This window comes from Elephas maximus, chromosome 10 (assembly GCF_024166365.1).
Source record: "Elephas maximus indicus isolate mEleMax1 chromosome 10, mEleMax1 primary haplotype, whole genome shotgun sequence".
Taxonomy (NCBI): Eukaryota; Metazoa; Chordata; class Mammalia; order Proboscidea; family Elephantidae; genus Elephas; species Elephas maximus.
Window position 1 is genome coordinate 76037037 of NC_064828.1, and position 20546 is coordinate 76057582.

A 20546-nucleotide genomic window follows, 5' to 3' on the forward strand; every position below is an offset into this window, starting at 1 on the left:
CAAAAGTCATTTAATAATATGGCTTGTAAAGAAAATTAGAATAGAAAATAAAAATAATTACGTCAATCTTGTAGTAGCTTTGCCTTGTATTTAAGCCCATCACCACTGAGTCAATTTCGACTTATAGGCACCCTATAGGACAGAGTAGAACTGGCCCATAGGGTATTCAAGGAGTGCGTGATGGATTCAAACTGCTGACCTTTTGGTTAGCAGCCAAACTCTTAACCACTATGCCACCAGGGTTTCCTGCCTTATAGCCTGCCTTTCTGGCAGACCTAGTTTTCACCATTCATATATCATGGAATTTTAAAACAATGAAATGTCCATATGTTTTCATTCTACTTGAAAAAGTATCTGCTTCTAATCTTATGATTAATTACTGACATTAATGGAATAGCAGTAAACAACCTTGGCTGCTAACTGAATGGTTAGAGATTCGAGTCCACCCATAGGTGCCCTGGAAGAAAGGTCTGGTGATCTATTTCCAAAAAATCAGCCGTTGAAAATTCTATGGAGCACAGTTCTACTCTGACACACACATGGCCACCACAAGTTGGAATCGACTTGATGGCAACTGGTTACCTACATTTCTATTAGCCGCAGATTTAACTGAAACCACTTTTTACACATAAGTTTTCTTTAGAAGTATTATGAAATACTTCACTAAAAGTACAATGTTGGCAATGTTCTTTAGTAAAACCAAAAGTCAAACTGATCCTTAAAGAGTCTCTTAATTGTGTTCTGTTGCTAAAAACAGTCCTTTGCCTCTGAACAAAATGCTTCAGTGGAAAAGCCTGCTAGCATGAAAATCCTAGGATTTTTTTTAAAAAACCTCTACCAGGTAATACAGAGACAGATGAATAGCAGGCAAAAAATCAAACCAACCCAAAACAAAATAAAACAAAACAAAAAAACCTCATTCAATCTTGAATTTGGCTTTTATTTTCAAATACATTTAGCATAAAACATCATGAAAGAAAAAATAATAAAACACAAGAAATGGAATATTTTCAAATATCTTTTAAGCTACACATAAAATTAATAGGACAGCACAGACCCAACTCACGGAAAATAGCTCCTAAAATTCATTAAACACAAGTTTTGGGAAAAAAAAAAAGTCTTTTCACATTTCCCAACGTACCAATATGTTCCTAAGTGCCTCAGTGTTCTCTTAACGAATAGGTGAATGGCCCAAATTTAGTTGCTTTACTTAAAATTATCAGATTCGGTTTTGGTAAAAATTGCCATGTCCCTAAATTCTCAATCAGAATTATAAAAATATGAGCTCTGATTGTTATGCTGCCCAAAATAGAAACATCTTAAGTGATACTTCTGGACAATCATGTAGACATTGCACTAATATCAGTAATTCCATAGCTGATGTTCATTTATATGGAAAATTAATTTTCTTCTTACTACAAATAAACTTCGTATCAACTTAATTACAGTCACATTTCAAAGTATAAAGGCACAGACAGAATAAAGAATAGATTAATACTATACCCAAATTTTCCACTGTGAAAATAATGAAAAGTTGAAAAAAATAATGGGATCTAAAATACTGATGCATATTTTTAGATTTTATAATTTACCTTAAGTAGTTAATAAATGGGTATTAAAGTTAACAGTGCTAAATCCAATCCCTTCCAAATAATTTAGAAAAAATGGTTTCCTTATATATGAAACATGTGCATTGTCCCATCTATAAATTTCAATTACATTTCCGTTCACTGGCAATATCGGCCTGCAGTACAAACAGTCAAGACAATGTACAAAAAAATATATCTTGTTCCTATAACTTGCAATGCACATAAAAATATCTACAAAAATGGAAATATTTATCCATTTTGCTTTCCAATAAATCAGTGAGGAAGTTTAGCCCATTCCACATTTCTTTCTAAAGGCTAAATAGTTAAGGATGGTTTACTTCTATCCCTGTTAGTCAGCTTGACATATATTTTTTAAAAACATTTGCCTGATTATATGTAGTTTAAGTTTTATATCACAGTATACAGGGCATTTCTTAATTTAGCAACTGAAAGGCACAATTAGCAAGCATTAAAATTCAGTACCTGAATTATTAAACTGATGTCCAGAACAGTTGCAAATAAAGTACATTCAACACAGTACACAGAACCGGAAAAAAAATTAAGGAATCCAAAAACTAACTTTTCTGAAAATTTGGTCCATTAAAAATGCCTCCCATGTTCAACATCATGGGTAACATGAAAGGTGACGGCAGTGTAAAAACAGGCAGTAAATTAATATGTGGTAGGATATGAATTCTGGTCTAGTAGTTACGCAATTCAATCAGGAAATGGCTCCCATAGTAAATAAATGTTTAATTTATCTGTTAGTAACAACATACCTGTATTAAGTCCAAATATACAGGCACAACTGTTTGCATATTATTATTGGTTTTATAATAGACCCCAAAGCTTTAAAAAACTTAGGTATATTATTTTATATATAAAATATATTAGATATATAATGCATATTATGTACCTTAATATATGTTATATATAACTTGAATCCATAACAGCACTAAAACTTTCCAAAAATTACGTGAATATTCTAAATGAACACTTACTTCTTCTGTGTTGAAATAGCTCAGCTCACCTAAAACAATATCTGGATGTGCAACGATAAAATGCACAACTCTTTGGAATTTACTTAAATAATTATTTAAGTTAAATTCCTGCAAAAGCCTAACTCTGATCTGGCTTTTTCCTAGAATATATTTTCAGATATCAATAACCTACATCTTTCTTTCTTATCATAAACAACATTTCTCAATCAAGAAAGACCAATAAAGGAAAATATGCAAGGAACCACAAATGTGATTGAGAAGCCAACCATTCCATAGGTAAGATACCGATAAGGAAGTTCAACTTCCATGTGCTGCCTTGCTTTTCGAACATCATCATATGGTATATTGGAGATTTTACAGGCTAGGGGAATGGTGATCTTTTTCATTATAACTCGGATTATTAGTACAAATGTCATCCCTATGAGGATCCGCAATATGGCTTTTCCAAAAAGAGTCACAGTAATGGGGGGACTAGGATCTAATACTATACCCATGTTATAAATAGCATGAGATCCACATGCAATGCCAGCACCACTTCCTAGAATCTCAGCTGTGTCTCCTCGGGATGTGCTCCAGGTGTCAAGGGTGAAAGAAAAAATCCCCAAGGCTAAATGAAGCCCGATGATGATTAATGGAGCATATTTGTGAGTTTGGTTGAAGTTGTCAATCACGTCCACAAATGGATAGAAGACAGCTAAGATTAAAATAGTATATAGGAATCCAGCAATAATATCCTGAGAAAAGAGAAAAGCGTAGTTATTTAGAATAACAGTATTTTAATATTTTAAAAGTAATACCTATTTCACATTTCAAATGTGGAATAGATTTAAATTTTAAGGAAGTTGTCGAATTCTTAAACTTTTCTAATAAACTCTATGATAGACATTAAAAACTGTTTTAATGATAATAAAAAATGAATGATTTCATAGTTCTACTCTTTTACAAATTAACTACATGTATAATAAAGACATCTATATTAAAAACCTTAATAATAAACTATGGTTAGATCATATACTTTTGATTTCTGGGGAAAAGAGTACATTTATTTTTCAAAGAAACAATTTTCATTTTCACTCATTTCAATATATAGTTATCTCCACAATCAAAGAGAATACAAAGCCTGAACAAATACCTACGTAGTTTCCTGTTCTCATTCGTTCATTCATTCATCAAATACTTATTGAGTATCTACATATGTCTGACACTATTTTAGGGGCTGAGGATATACTGCTAAACAAGAACGACAAGACTGCTCTCACAGACCTTGTACTTTAGTGGGGAATGATTGACAATAATCATGTAAGAAGGCAGATAAATATTATAATTTCAGATAGTTGAAAGTGTTATGAAGAAACTCAAACAGGACAATGAGATAGAATTGAATAGGACCTTATTAGAGTGACCAATGAAGCCTGTCTGAGGAGTTAACACTTCAGTAGAGACTTGATTTCAAAAAGGGGCCAGCCCTATCTTTAAACCTAGAGGAAAAGGGTTCCAGGGAGAGGGAATCCCAAGTGCCAAGGCCCTAAGGCAAAAAAGAACTTGTTGAGTTCAATGAACTGAGAGAAGTCTAGTGTGGGTGAAATAGTGAGCAAAGGAGAGAGTTATGTGGTAAGAGGTCAAAAGAGACAGGCAGAGTTCAAATCATACTGGGCCCTTGTAGGTTAGGTAAGAAGTGTGGATTTTATTTCAAAAATGATAGGGATCACTTAAAGCTCAATAAAAATTATTAAAAAAAAAAATGATAGGGAGCCACTGGAAGATTTCAAAGTAGGGATGTAATAGGACCCAACTGCTTTTTGTAAAAGAGCAGTCCATCTGCTGCTATGTAGAGAATGAATTACAGGAACAGAGTGGAAGACAGGAGACCACTGAAGACACTAGTAGTAGGCTACCTCAATTTTGCTTTACATTGAGCTTTATAAAAATGTTATCATATAGTATGCAGTCTCCTTTGATATGCTTTTTATACTTAAATTTTTAATATTCCATCATGTTATTATATGTAGCTGCAGATCAAGTTACTTTTTTACAGGTATGTAATATCTTGCTGTGGTTATACATTTTATTTATCCATTTCATCACTGATGGTCACTAAGGTCGTTTCCAGGCTTCAGTGTAATTGGTTATAGTTGAGCTTGAACGCTTTCTTAACTGGCAGCTGCTCTTAAACCAACCAGGGATATTATAAACAACACTATGTTCTTTCTTGCGATGCTCCCTGGCATAGATCTGCAAGCATCTCTCCAGAGGATATGCCTAGGGGCTATTTCTTTTCTATGCAATGTACATTTTTGTCTTTTGGGTAATTGTTCTTTTGGATTTTCTTTTTCTTATTGGTTTACAAGATTTCTTTATATATTCTACATATAAATTCTTTATCAATCATATGTGTTGCAAATTATCCTTCAGAGTTTGTGGCTTGCCTTTTCATTTTCTTTCTGGCATCTTTGGATAAACAGAAGTTTTCAATTTTAACATAGTCATATTTATCAGTATTTCTTGTTTAAGAAAGCCTTTCTCACCTCAAAATCATAAAGGCATATTATTCGAAAACTTTTCCAGTTTTGCCTTTTACTTTTAAGACTTCAGTATATCCAAAACTGATTTTTGGCTCTGGTGTGAAATAGAAAAGCAATTTAGTTTTTTTCATATAGCTGACAAATTGGCCCAGCCCCACACTGATACGCAAATGCCATCTCTATTGTGTATGAAGTTTCTGTATATGCATGAATTTATTTCTCGGCCTTCTTTTCTGTTTCCTTGATTAATTTGTTTAACCTTGCTGCAATGCCACAGTCCAATTAGTATTGCTTTATAATAAGCTTTGACATATTAAACTGCTAGCAAGTTGCTCGCCTTATTGTTCATATGTTTCTGGGCTCTTCTTGGGCCACAGCTCTTCTAAAAGAATTTTATAATTAGCTTGTCAGGTCCCTCAAAAAACCTGGTTTGGATTTGGATTGAAACTGTATTTAATCTATAGGTAAATTTAAGTAGAAATAACATCTTCACTCTAATAGTTACACATTTGTTCAGGTAAAATGATAGTTCTCTAGTTGTTCAGAACCCTTTCATGTTTTTAAAAACATTTTTAATGATTTCTTGATACAGGTCTTTAGTAGAAAGTAGGTGGATACTAGAAATAAGCTAATCTGTTACTTTTGTGCTCTAACAACCACAGTAAAGCATACGGCCAATACTGAATGAAGTGTTCGCTGTAATTACTTAGAATAGGTTTTTAGAACTCTCCTCTTAGTGTTAATGAAGACAGGAGCTTAGATAATATGTTATCTAGGCACTGACTAGCAACTTATGCGGAATGCTCTGCCTGTAGTTCCATGTGATTTCACAATAAACAGAAGATATAAATTTAGTTTAAGAAAATAGCCCTAAATGCGGGTAATTACTTAAACATTAAAATACAGGAAAATACATAAATTATGGGAATACATTAGATCCATAATGTAAAAAAAAAAATAGGTTTGTTATGGCTATAATTTGAAATATCCAGTTTTAAAATTGATAAGAAGCAATATATTATTGGTTTGGAATATTTGTGGTTATAGCACAGAACCATAATTTTCAATGTTTCCAAGTTGTCCCCGATTTTAGTTTTAAAGAAAAGCAAAAACGTGTAATACTACATATAATAAAATTCAGTAGCTAGTCTGAGTAACACTGATAAGACATTCCATGGGATGAGGTAATTTTTGGAAACTTAAAAGACTGGGGTTATCAGACTCATGATTTGTAAAATAATATATCAATATTGTTTTTAATTCAAGGACAGATGTTACCTGGTATACAAAAAATGAACTGAACTCAGACTGGATATTTGACCAATCCACTAACATTTAATATTTTTTAAAGAATATCATCTTTGAGATTATATACTCAATATAATCAATCAGATTCTTGTTCCTCTTTGTATAATGATAATCAATCAAGGGATAATATTATCTAACAATTTTTTCCTCTAAGAAATACCAGGAATCCATTTTTTATCACTCAAAGATGCATACCTTTTTGTAGTTTTTTAGGACAGATATTGCTAACTTTTAGGAATAGCCAGGAATAACTTTAACAAGGCAAAAAGAATGGATAACATTCTCTTATGACAAATATTAGACTTGATATAAAATGTGATAGTCTGATTATAAAATTAGTAAAGATGAGTCAGAGAGAATTGCATGTAAACTGGCAATCTGTATTGAATATCAATAATTACATAAAGTCAAACACAAACAATTTGTTTATTAAAATGGTATTTGGGACTTCTGGAAATTTACTAGTAAAGGAACTTCTGGAAGTGAAAAATATAAATAAGCAATAGAAACCAATATTATTGCTACAGCTATGAAACAAGCTAAATGAGATATTTTTATGGGTAGAAAAAAAAATAAAAACAGTTTAAAGTTATTAAGGACAAAAAAATTGGATGGAATCCATCAGAAAGCTGAAGATTCTGTGAATTAGTTCACATTTTTCTCTTTTTTTTTTCATCCTTTATCTTCAAAGATAACACATAATGCATTCAGAGTGCCTTGGAAGATTACCATGTCAGATGCCGGGGATACAGAGATAGTACACACAGTTAATGCTCACAAAAAATGCATTCAGAGTGCCTTGGAAGATTACCATGTCAGATGCCGGGGATACAGAGATAGTACACACAGTTATTGCTCACAAGGAGCTTATAAACTGGTGGGGGTGACAGATAAGGAAAAAAGCAATGGCCATTTAGGATAAGTACCATGCCAGAATTACACTCAGTCTTCAGAAATGGAAAATGGGGAAGGTAAAGAGGCTTTTATGACATATATGTAGTGAGTCTTGAAAGATGAATAGAACACTTAGCTGGACCCAGAAAGAGAAAAGGGCATTTCAAGCAAAGGTTGCAGCATCTCTAAAGGCACAGAGGTAAAAAACACCCTTTGTATCTGAGGAAGCATAAATCAGTCAATATGGCTTCATACCTGTGTTTGGAAAGCCCATCTCAACAGGAGACAGAATACTGGATGGAAGGGCGTCAAAGTGGAAGCAGGGCTATGACTGGGGAGCTACTGCAGTTATCTGGTCCAGAGACGATGCAGGCCAGAACAGGCTATCTATAGGGTCGCTATGAGTTGGAATTGACTCAACTGCGACAGGTTTGGTTTTTGGTTTTTAAGGGATATAGAGGAAGGGGGCGTGGCTGTAAATAGTACAAGATCCCTGTGCTACTGCTTTTGAAACTGAATAGCATTCTCAAAATAAAATATCTGATGGAAGTCCTAAAATACTGTTGGAAAAGAAAACTAGAGTTCAATATGGAAATATGGACAGTGACCAGGAGAGTTAAACTTCACTTAGTTTCTAATCACTGGGTCTTCTTACCTAGAGCTTTCCTCGTTTCTGTACTCATACTGTTTTGGCTTTGACTCAGTGGCAGAAGCATCGAGGGGATTTCAAGGAAAATAAAACTGAGACTAGATGGGGGAAAAGTTATCCTAACTATAATACTAAGTTATTACAATTGCTAATAACGATTTCTAAGAAATACATGATTACTCCACCAAATATCATGTTGGTATTTTTGCAAAACAAAGGCAAAATATTTACAATAACTATATTTTCTCATTTAGGTTTCATATAAGTTTGCAAATGATTAAAAATTATAAAAATCACCCATTAATGTCAGAAAAAATAAAGAACTATGAATACAATATTTTCCTTACCAGAATGGAGTGCATTCCCATGTAAATTCTACTTAGGCAAACTAGAGAGCACCAGCAGAGAATGAGAATCAGTCCATATATAAGAGGATACTGAAGGGGGAAAAAAAATTTAGTTAAATAAGTTAAACACAATCAAGCAAATAAAAAAACAAATCGCTATACTATTAAGCTCCATGAGAACAAGAATAATGTGTTTCTACTTCCCATTGTATTTCCGGCACCTAACACTGAACACAGAACACAGCACACATTCAAGAAATATTTTTTACATTAATGAGGGAAAGAAGAGACGGAGAAAGAGCAAGCAGGTAAGCAAGCAGACAAGCTCATGTTTCTACCCTTTTCACTGAGGGAACTGGCTCATTTTTGCTTTTATAGTAAAGATTCAATCACTGGTACACTACAGAAGAAGACAGGTAGGAGATATAATAAAAATCCAAAATGAAAGAACCCCTGAAATGGTACCTGAATCCAGTCCTTATAAATCTCCTTGCTTACCTGGGGAGGAGGACTGGACATCATCTTCCTCTCTCAGTTACTGTGATCTGTAATTTCTGCTGACATTTCCCCAACCTGTATTCAATATTCTATTCCTAATAATTTGGCTTCCACTTCTGCCCCTCCACTAAAATTTCAAATGTTAACCTTACTGAGAACAATTTTAGCAGATTACTGGGAGCAGAAAGTCATTAAAAGGGGCGGGGGGAAACATTAAGTATAGACAACTCTTAGTGTCAGTGGCACAGAGTTGACTTTGAAGCTCCTGAGGTAAGAGTGAAGTAGAGAAGGATGGATGGGCATGTTGATAAATTTGTAAAGGAAAGAAGGGGGGCACATTTGAGGGAGTTTATACCTAATGACTTCAGATTTCTCGTAGAAATTAGAGGAGGCAAGGTGGTAGAAGAAGTAGGGTTAGAAGAAGGTAGTTGGGTAAGGTTATGGGAAGAATAATAAGGATTTAGTACACAGTTGTCTTGATTGGACTTCTCTACTGCATTTAACATGCCCCACCACTTTCTTCTTGAAATTCAAAATGTTTTTACTTCTACAGTATCACACTTTCCCGGTCTCCTTTGACAATCTTCCCCCCCTCCCCACCCCGTGTTTCCTATAGAAGAGCACATCTTTCTCTTCTTGCTCCTTAAACATCAGTGTAAACAAGGATTCTGTCCTTAGTAGTTATTGACGGTCTCAGTCTTCCATATTTTTAAAGCTACTACCTAGTATGCTGAGGACCTACTCATTTACCTGGGTTTAAAACTCATATCTAACTCCTGCACATATCCCTACCTCGGTGTCCCTATGAAGTTAAATCCACTATCCTTCAAACTGAACTCATCATCCTACTACCCCAACTTGTTCCTCCTCTTACAGTTCCTATCTCATTTTGAAACATCATAATCTACATAATAACCTTGCCAAAAAAAACCCCATTGCCGTCGAGTCGATTCCGACTCATAGCAACCCTATAAGACAGAGTATAACTGCCCCGTAGAGTTTCCAAGGAGCGCCTGGGGGATTCGAACTGCTGACCTTTTGCTTAGCAGCTGTAGCACTTAACCATTACTCCAACAGGGTTTCCAGATAATAACCTAAATGAGAAATATAAATTATCCTTGATCCCTTCCTTATTCTTCATATTTAGCCAATAACTGAGTCTTGCTGACTCTACCTCCTAAATATTTCATATTCTGTCATCTTCCCTCCATTCCTACTTTCACTGTCCTTGTTCAGATCCTCATAATTTCTAGCTATACCTATTTCTACAGCTATTTTTCTACATATATGAGGAACTTGATTTAGTGGGGCTAACAGGCATGTAATCATATAATCAAGTAAGTGCTATGATAGAAGTATATTCAAAATTCAGAGACAGCCTAGGGGAGGGCCTTTGTGTGTGTGTGTGTGTGTGTGTGTGTGTCTTAGTCATCTAGTGCTGCTATAACAGAAATACCACAAGTGGATGGCTTTAAACAAACAGAAATTTATTCTCTCACAGTCTAGTAGGCTAGAAGTCCAAATTCAAGGCATCTGCTCCAGGGGAAGGCTTTCTCTGCGGGCTCTGGAGGAAGGTCACTGTGTTCAATCTTTCCCTGGACTGGGGGCTTCTCTGCGCAGGAACCCTGGGTCCCAAGTTTGTGCTCTGCTTTCTTGGTGCTATGAGGTCCCCTACTGTCTGCTCATTTCCCTTTCCTTTTATCTCTTGTAAGATAAAAAGTGGTGCAGGCCACAACCCAGGGAAATTTCCTGTATATTGGATCAGGGGTGTGACCTGAGCAAGGGTGTTATATCCACCCTAATCCTCTTTAACATAATCCGATCTTGCCTCATTAACCACAGGCAGAGATTAGAATTTACAATGCACAGGAAAATTATAACAATCACAAAATGGAGGACAACCACACAATCCTGGGAATCATGGCCTAATCAAGTTGATACATATTTTGGGGTGACACAATTCAATCCATGACAGGATGTTAACAAAATCTCTCAGATTATGTAGCATTCAAGTTGTTTTGAAAGATGAATAGGCTTTAGGCAGAGAAAGGAAGAAGTTAATAGAGATTAAAACAGATGGAAAGCATTACAAACAGCAGAAAAGCCGTGAAGAAAAATTTGTTTGGTTTACTAATAACCTCACATTCTTGCGGAGGGGAAGCACTAAACAGTAAAGTTAAAAATGTAAATTATATAAGGTGATCAGTCATATGAAAAAAATAAAAAGGAGAGGTGTTGAAGAGACAGTAATGCTTATCAAATATTCCTTGTGCTTCTCTACATTTGCCAGGCTTACTTACAGTTACATTTGGGCCATATGAGTAGTTTAGGCTAATGACCTGGGTGGACTCAAACTTCCAACCTTTGGGTTACCAGCTGAGTACGTTAACCATTTGCACTACCCAGGGATTCCAAATATATACGTACATACGTACATATATAGAGAGAGAGAGAGAGAACAGTCATCTTCGTTAGTTCTTCTTTTTCTTCATGGCTTTTAATATTGGTGTGCCCCAGGCCTTAGTTCTTGGGGCACTTCACTTCCCAATCTGTATTTACTCTCTTGATAATCTCACCCAGTTTTAGGGCTTTATATTTAATCCATATGTTGATGAGTATCACATTTCTGCCTCTAGTTCAGACCACTCTGCTGAATTTCAGACTTGTATATTCAACTGCCTACTTGGTATTTCCTTTGAATGTCCAGTGACCCCCTGAGATAGACCATAACTGCCCCATAGGGTTGCCTAGGCTGTAATCTTTAAGGTGGCAGGTTACCAGGTCTTTTCTCCCAGGGAGGAGCTGGTAGGTTCAAACTGCAGAACTTTCAGTTAGTAGCTGAGCCACCAGGACTCCTGACCAGGGCCCTTAATAGACACTGTTGTTGTTAGGTGCTGTCAAGTCGGTTCCAAATCATAGCAACCCTATAGGACACAGTAGAATTGACCCACAGGGTTTCCAAAGAGCAGCTGGTGGATTTGAACTGCCAATCTTTTGGTTATCAGCCAAGCTCTTAACCCCTAAGCCATGAGGACTCCAAACAGGCACTATTACCTATTGCCGTCAAGTCAATTCTGACTCATAGCGACCCTATAGGGCAGAGTAGAACTGCCCCATAGAGTTTCCAAGGACCCCCTGGTGGAGTCGAACTGCTGACCTTTTGGTTAGCAGGTGTAGCACTTAACCACTATGCCACCAGGGTTTCCAAATAGGCACTAGGGGTGTCTAATAGGCATCTCAAATGTAACATGGCCAAATCTGAACTAATTTCTCTCATCTTCCCATTCCATCAGTTACTCCTGCAGTTGCCTCCTTAATAAATGGCTTCTCCATCGTTCTAGTCCTCAGGCCAAAAACCTTGGAGTTACCCTTAACTTCCTCTCATTCCAATCTATTAATAATTATCAGTTCTGCCTTCAGAATATATCCAGAATATGACCTCTTCTTACCACCTTCACCATTATCACTGGCTCTAAGCCACCATGAACACTCTCCTGTCTCTATAATAAAAACAAACAAACCCATTGCCACTGAGTAGATTCCAACTCATAGCGACAGTGTACGACAGAGTAGAATTGCCCCATAGGGTTCCCAAGGGGCAGATGGTGGATCCAAACTGCCAACCTTTTGGTTAGCAGCCAAGCTCTCAACCACTGTGCCACCACGGCTCCCTAGTACTATAATAATCTCCTGTTTTTCTCTCACTGCTTCCAACCTTGCTCCCCTATCTGTGATTTAGCCTCTACTCTATAGTCAGAGCTCATTTTAAAAAGTAAACCAGATGTCATTCCTTTTCTTGAAACCTTCCAATGATATTGTCATTTCTTACTTTTCAAGTAAATTAGGTTTTTTTATATGCGAAATAATAACCCTCCAATGGCTTCACGTCTCACCCCAAGTAAAAGCCAAAGCCGTTTTAACAGCCTCAAACGCCAAACAAGATTTGCTTCCTTGCACTATCCCCCTGACTTCACCTCCTCCTCCTCTCTCCTTTCTTGCCTGTATTCCAGCAGTGGCCTCCTCGCTGTCCCCTGTGCTTGGAGCGCATTTCACACGGCTTGTTCTCTTTATCTTCTTTAGGGCCTTCTTTAACTGTCTCCTTATCTGTGAAGCCTTCCACAATCACCCTACTTATAATTGCAATCCTCCTCCCTCAGGGCTCCCTAAATGCCTTTCCTGCTTTATTTTTCTCCATAGCACTGTCTTTGACACAGGGTATGTTTTACTTATTCCCTATCTCCCTCCTCAAGAATGTAAGTCCCATAGGGCAGGGACTTAAGTTTGTTCTGTTCACTGTTGTATTACCAGTGACTAGAACTGTGTCTGACACACAGTAGACAGTCAATGAATATTTGTTGAATGAAGTAACATAAGCCTTCAGCCACTAGGAACCTTGGTCTCACAGTATTACATCACACTCATGGTAACTTGCGGCAAGCAATAGTGTCTTTCAGTTCCTGGCCTCAAGCCTGGCTCTACTACCCTTTAGTTCTCAGAGTATCTGTGGAGTCCACCATAATATGGTGCAATTCTGAAAACCCTTCTGAGTAAATTTAAGAAGTGGAGTTTCCAAAGTTTGTTTTAGAACAAGCTTTATTAGGTAAGAATTCTGCAGTTTAAACATGTAAAACTATCATACACTTTCTAAAACAAAATAACCCAAGTTTCATAGAAATATAAAACCACTTCTTACAGTAACACACTAAAAACCCCATTGCCATCGAGTCGACTCCAACTCATAGCGACCCTGTACGACAGAGTAGAACCGCCCCATAGAGTTTCCAAGGAGTGGCTGATAGATTCGAACTGCTGACCTTTTGGTTGGCAGCCACAGCACTTAACCACTTCGCCACCAGGGTTTCCAGTAACGGGAATTATCACATTTTATACACTAAAAACATAAAGAAAAAAAAAATCTCAACCAGAGTTGCGTTTTTTTTCCTCAATGGTGCTTCCCATTTTCTAGTGCAGAATAACATATGGGTTAAAATGATTAAAACAAAAACTGACATATATATATAGTCATTTAATGTACACATTAATTAGAAAAATGTAAGTTAAAACATTTCCAACTCTAATTTCAATCTACTGTTTTGACCTATTTAAACTTGATGTCATCTCAGTGTTTTCTCTTTCAAACTCTTAAGTCACAAAGTATCAATTTACCAATAGATCTCATAAATGCTTAATTACAATTTTATTTTATTTATGATGACCTTAATTTTTGAAGTGGCTGCCAAATCCACCCCTCTTGGACTTCTTTGATCTCATCTAATCTTTGAACGCCCTTTGGATTTCATGGTTGGCTTTTACTCTAATTACAACATGTGGGAGTCCGGTGACCTCAGACCTGGTAGGTCTGAATTCTGTTAACTTTTTAATGGCAGAAGGTTCAATACACTACACAGCTGGTTGAGTTGCAGTAGAAGTATCAGCATTAGGGCGACTAGAGCCAGTGTGGGCTGCTACAACAACACCCGTGTTTGGTAATATTTTGGGGTGGATGAGATCTGCAGTATTTTCTTACACATTCTAGGTCAGGTTTGAATTGTGACTATGGTTTTAAATACTTGTAATATTTTATATTACTTATATTTTATATCACAAAGTACAGTAAGGAGTGTAATATTTGGTCTTATGTTAACAAAATAGTACCCAAGGAAGGGGTTGTGCAGACAGAGGAGAAGGTCTACATGTTATAGCTCAGATCATTTTAGAAGAGCAGGTAAGCTACAGCTTTCCAGATAGCTAAGATGAACAAGAAATTTCTGATTCCCTCTCCAGTATCCAGTATAGATAAAAAAGAAACTTAGTAAACCCAGACTTCCAGGCAGTTTCCAACTCACCACTAGACCTTCTTTACCTATCGAAGTATGTTTTATCTAATGGTTTCTTTGATAATTTAGCCCTACGTGACCCAAGCCATGGTATTTTCAGTCACCTCATATATATGTGAAAGCTGAACAATGAACAAAGAAGAACTGCCTTTGAATTATGACGTTAATGAAGAATATTGAATATGCCATGACTGGCAGAAGAAGAAACAAGTCTGCTTGGAAGAAGTAAAGCCAGAATGCTCCTCAGAAGTGAGGAATGGCAAGGCTTTATCTCATTTACTTTGGACATGTTACCAAGAGGGATCAATCCCTGGAGAAGGACATCATGCTTGGTGAAGTAGAGGGTCAGCAAAAAAGAGGAAGACCCTCAAAAGATGGGCCAACACAATGGCTGCAACAATGGGCACAAACATAGAAATGATTGTGAGGGTGGAGCAAGACTGGGCAGTGTTTTGTTCCTTTGTACAAAGGATCACTAATAAGTCGGAACCAACTTGACGGCACCAAACAACAACAAGCTGCTAAAAAGCCCCAGAAAACTTCTCCAGTGTCTAGTGTGGTTTCCCGGAGATTTTTTTTAAATCCCTATTTAAGTCTTCAGTAATAAAAAAAAAAATTTTTTTTTTATTAAGTTGGGAGCAAATCTAGTCTGGAGCAGCAACAGCTGTTCTGGAGCTGCCTCTGCTCTGGGAAGAATAACTACAGTAGGGTCATTTAAGTAATTTTCAAAGTGCAAAAGACATTATAATGGAAACTTCAACCTGTCTTTTTTCCACAGGGGCAAGTTTAGCAGTTTTATGAGGACTAGAAAGGATTCTCTCTTCCTCTTTTCCTCTGCAATAGCAATCTCACCAACCTTCTCTCATTTCTGATACATGTCTTGTGCCCTCCACTCCCACTCTCTAGTTCTATCTGTTCCTACCTAACTCAATTCTTTATTCCTATTTTTTAATCTCACCAGATTCTTAAAAGTCACAATTCAATTCTAAATGGGTATTAGAAGAAATGAATGTGAATTTGTTCTAATATCACAGTAAAATGTTAATAATTTTATTTAACATACAACTTACCACATACCAGGTACTTTTCTAAGAGCTTAAACAAATATTAATGCATTTAATCCTCAGAACAACCCTATGAGGTAGGTACTATACCTTTACATTTTATAAATGAAACTAAGGCACAGAGAGGCCAGTTGACTTTCCCAAGATCATCCAGGTATTAAGGCACAGAGCAGGGATTCAAATCCAGGAAGTCTGATTCCAGAATCTGAGCTCTTAATCACTATGCTATGCTGCCTCTCACATATAAACTTCTCCAAACTGTGTTGTTTGACGAACTCCTTGTATCCCTAGGGTCAAGCAGAGCGTCACTGAAATATTTTCAAAGTTTTTCTTAGAATGGACCCTAAGTACAAACTTGACTTAATTAGAGGTAGAAGGGATCTTGAAAATTTTAATCCCATTCCTCTCTCCTTACAGATAAAGAACCAGACCCAGGGATGCTTAAGAACCAGACCCATGGATGCTAAAGAACCAGACCCAGGGATGCTAAAGAACCAGACCCAGGGATGCTAAAGAACCAGACCCAGGGATGCTAAATGACCTTTGCTATTATACTCTAGTGGCCTATTCTAATGCCGTTTCCCAGTTACTCTGCTACTTATTTACACATGGCTAGTTTTTTTTTTTTTTTTAGCCTAAACACAGCTACAGTACGGCATCATCCTTTTCTTTCCGATGAGATTAATCAAAGGAAAGGATGTTTGTTTTTTTGTCAAAGGGACAGTGACATAATACCACAGAGAAGGCTTATTTATATTATAATATGGCAAATACAAATTCCACTTACTTATTTGAGCAAGAAATAAATATGAAGACACAAACACCAAAAATAAGCAGATTTAATTGCTTTAGGAAAATATGTTTTTTAGATGGTGACAAATTTCTACAAATCTACATAACACTTAAGAATATGACATCTACTTCAGCGGAATACTGCGCATTTTGAGGAATCTCCACTATGTTTATCACACTTATCACTGCACAAGTAGGTAATAATGTTAAGTCTGGTATGGGTTCCTAGTTTCTATTTTATTTTTCTTAGACAGGGCTAAGCTTTATTCTTCAATTTATGTATTTCTGCTAATAAGAATGTTTTTACTAAAATTAAATACTTAGATTTTATTTTAAAAGATTTAAGTAAAAATTTACAAGTATTCACATTATTTTCCAACTAATAAAAATATTCCAAACACAAAATGAATCACATCACCTCCCAAATGCTTTAAATTTTATTTCATTATCTAGCCTTTTCATTGCATATTCTACTATGGGAAAATTTACCGAAACGTTTCCTTCAGTTATTCTATCAGTTTTATTCTTCCTGATATGCTTTCCACAACTGTTAATCACATAATCAGAATTATTTTTTATATTGTGACACTTCCATTCATATTCATTAAAGTTAACAAGAGAAGTCAATAAAATGATTTGCCATTAAAGCAATTATAAAAGCTGTCACCCATAGTAATTTTAAATTTTCAAACTTAAACGACAAAGGTAGACACCAGGGGGGAAAAAGAAAAATTCTACCTTGAATCCTACAAATGGAGGGTAAACAACAGACGACAAGGGTGATACATTAAAGTACACATGCCTTGTCCTCATACACAGCTGTGGTTGTTATATGCTGTCAGGGTCTATTCCAATGCATAGAGACCCTACAGAACAGAGTAGAACTGCCCCATAGGATTTCCAAGGCTGTAATTGTTACAGGTCATAACGACCCTGACCTGTAAAGAGTCGGAATCGACTCGACGGCACTGGGTTGGGTTTTGGAATCGGGTTTTGGAAACGTTACAGGAGCAGGTCCTTTCTCCTGCTGAGCTGCTGGTGGGTTCAAACTGCCAACCTTTCAATTAGCAGCCAAGAGCTTTAACCATTGCACCACCACTGCTAAAAAAAAAAAAAAGAAACACTGCTAGGGGAATGAAAACTGATACAACCTTTTTGGAAAACATTTTGTCAATATATAAAAGGCCTCTAAGTGTTCCTATTTATTGACCTGGTAGTCCCTCTCCTAGAACACTGTACTAAAAAAAATACTAAGAAGTCAGAAATGTGGGCAAGGATTCATATGCAAAAATGTTTTTGCAAACTATTTATAATTTACAACAATGCATGAATCAATATTGATTATAACGTAACGGCTAAATATGTGGGTTTTTAAAGTCAGACAAACCTGCATTTATTGGGACTCTAAACATGTAAATGACAGAATTACCTGAAGTTAAAAGAGAGAGAGATGCATTATAAGAATACAGACTGTCTCACAGAACCCTATGGTAGAATGAGGCTAAGAGTTGAGAAGAAACTGCAAGTGGACCAACTCTTGCCTCAGTTTCTTTATATATTATCTGCTTCATTCTACAGCCCAGCTTCTCTCCTCTTCAATTCACATGGTAGGCGAGGGCTTCTGAATTTACTTCTTCATTGAGAAAACCAGCCCAGACTCAGTATCTATTCTCAATTTCTATGTGACAAGATCGTATAGAGAAAATATGGCTGCCTTATATAGGTGAAGGAGCTTTTCAGAGGGTTGTGTGCTAAGCAACCTTCACAAAAGGCGTGCGCTTCTGCTGTTGTGGGACAACGGACTAGTTACATTATTTCTTTGCACCTCGGTTTCTCACCTATAAACAAGAATAATAATATCTACAGTACTGACAATCCAATGTAAAAACTCTTGCAGGAATCTGAAAATATTACATTATTAAAAATGTTTTCTAGGAATTTTTACTGGTGAAAAAGTTTATGTGACATTGACCAGGAAGATATAACCATATTAAATATTTATGCACCCAGTGACAGGGCTGCAAGACACATAAAACAAACTTTAACAGAACTGAAAAGTGAGATAGACACCTCCACAATTATAGTAGGAGACTTCAACACACCACTTTCGGAGAAGGACAGGACATCCAGTAAGAAGCTCAATAGAGACACGGAAGACCTAATTGCTACAATCAACCAACTTGACCTCATTGACTTATACAGAACACTCCACCCAACTGCTGCAAAGTATACTTTTTTTTCTGGCACACATGGAACATTCTCTAGAATAGACCACATATTAGGTCATAAAACAAACCTTTGCAGAATCCAAAACATCAAAATTTTACAAAAAGTTTGTGTGACATACTATTAAAATTTTTAAAAAGTAAACTCTATACACAATATGGTCTCAATTATTTTCCAATTGGAAAGAAATACCGGCCCTGGAGACTTGTTCGTACTGTGGCCACAGCTATTTGGATCAGGAATGGCCACTTGGCCCAGTGGGAGCAAATCTATTGGCTTGGTTGGACCAGTCAGATTCTTCTCCCTAGTAATTTGAAATTAAGTCACTTTCTACTATGTGCTTGAACTTGGAAATGATGTAGAGCTAGGGGTGAGGCAGAAATGTACATGTCAAAGCACAGAGAGAGCAGCAGCAGCAGAAATGAGAGACTGTGTTAACCAAAGAAGTAGAGATGGACAGTGTGCCTTAGTTCTAATAGTCATCCTGAGCCTGGTTCCAATGCCTCGGGATGCCTGACACCACTTTCTCGCCCTTGGCTTTCATGAGATACCTGTTCTAGCCTTCAAATAAATGTCCTTTTTTGGATGGGCTTCTGTTACTGGAACCCTGCCTCTCTCCAAAATAGTCTTAGGTGGACAATTCCTAAGGTACTTTTCTACCTCTCAAGTTGCTATTTGTCAAATTCTGTTACAGGTTTCATTTTCTTTTTCCATCCCTTAAATATTGATGTCTTTAAAGATTTTCTCCTAAACCCTCTGTTCTTCTCACTGAGTGAACACTCCCTGGGCAATATCATCTACTCATCTCTGCAGTCTTCATCTATATGCCAATGGCACCAAACCTGCCCAAATCTCCTTCATGTACAGGACTGCCTCCCAGAGAACACCAGATGGACGTGTTGCAGGCACCTCAAACTCAACATATTTAAAACTTAAATCACCTCTTCCATGTTACTCTCCCCAAATCTGACCAGATTCCAGTATTTTCTACCTCTTTAAACCAAATAATTATTTCTTGGCTTTCCAAATAGGAAGACTGGGAACAATCCTTTACCCTTCCCCCTCCCCCTTTTTTTCCTTTCCTTACTGCCATATCCAAATTAGTCACCATGTTTTGTTAATTCTAGCTCTTAATATCTTTCAAATTCATCCATTTCCCTCTACTTCCACAGACACAATCTAGGAGGAGGCAAAGTTTTTCTGTTAAGAGCCAGATAATAACTATCTTTGCTTTGTCACAACAACTCAACTTTGCTGCTATAATGCAAAAGCAGCCACAGCCATTACATAAATGAATGGCCAAGGCTGTGTTACAATAAAATTTTATTTATAGATGCTAAAATGATTAATTTCATATAATTTTCACATGTCACAAAATAGTATTCTTTTGACATTTTTCAACTACTTAAAAATGTAAAAACCGTTCTTTTCATAAGTTCTTTAAAATCCAGGAGCAGAGTGAATTTGGCACGCAGACCACTGTCTGCTGATTCCTGACCTAGGTCCCCATCATCTCTCACTTGGACAGTGGAATAACCTTCTACCTGGTCTGGTGCCTAGTCCGCTTTTCATATTCTAGCCAGAAGAATTTTCCTAAAATGCCAATATAATCTCCTTGAGGAAACAGACAATATTTGTTTTATTTACCCTGGTATCTGTGGGGCCTACCATAGTGCCTTATATTTATTAAAAACTAAACAATTATATTTGTTTAACCGAATGTCACTCTCTTGATTAAAGCTTTTCAGTCAAGAAGAGAAGAAAAAGAAATAAAATGTATAATTGCAAAGAAAGACACATACTTGTCACTATTCTCAGT

At 36.5% G+C, this 20546-nt stretch overlaps 1 protein-coding gene across 1 annotated transcript in view; it reads right to left on the reverse strand.

Annotated features, from left to right (window-relative positions):
• Positions 1 to 920: 920 nt before the first annotated feature.
• Positions 921 to 20546, reverse strand: part of SGPP1 (sphingosine-1-phosphate phosphatase 1) — a 31405-nt gene continuing 11779 nt past the window's right edge. Inside the window, exons 2-3 of the mRNA XM_049899547.1 lie at positions 8311 to 8400; positions 921 to 3324 (exon numbers count right to left, since the gene is read on the reverse strand). Coding sequence (XP_049755504.1) covers positions 2797 to 3324; positions 8311 to 8400 — 618 coding nt within the window. The 3' untranslated portion in view covers positions 921 to 2796. The remainder of the gene's footprint in view (positions 3325 to 8310; positions 8401 to 20546) is intronic.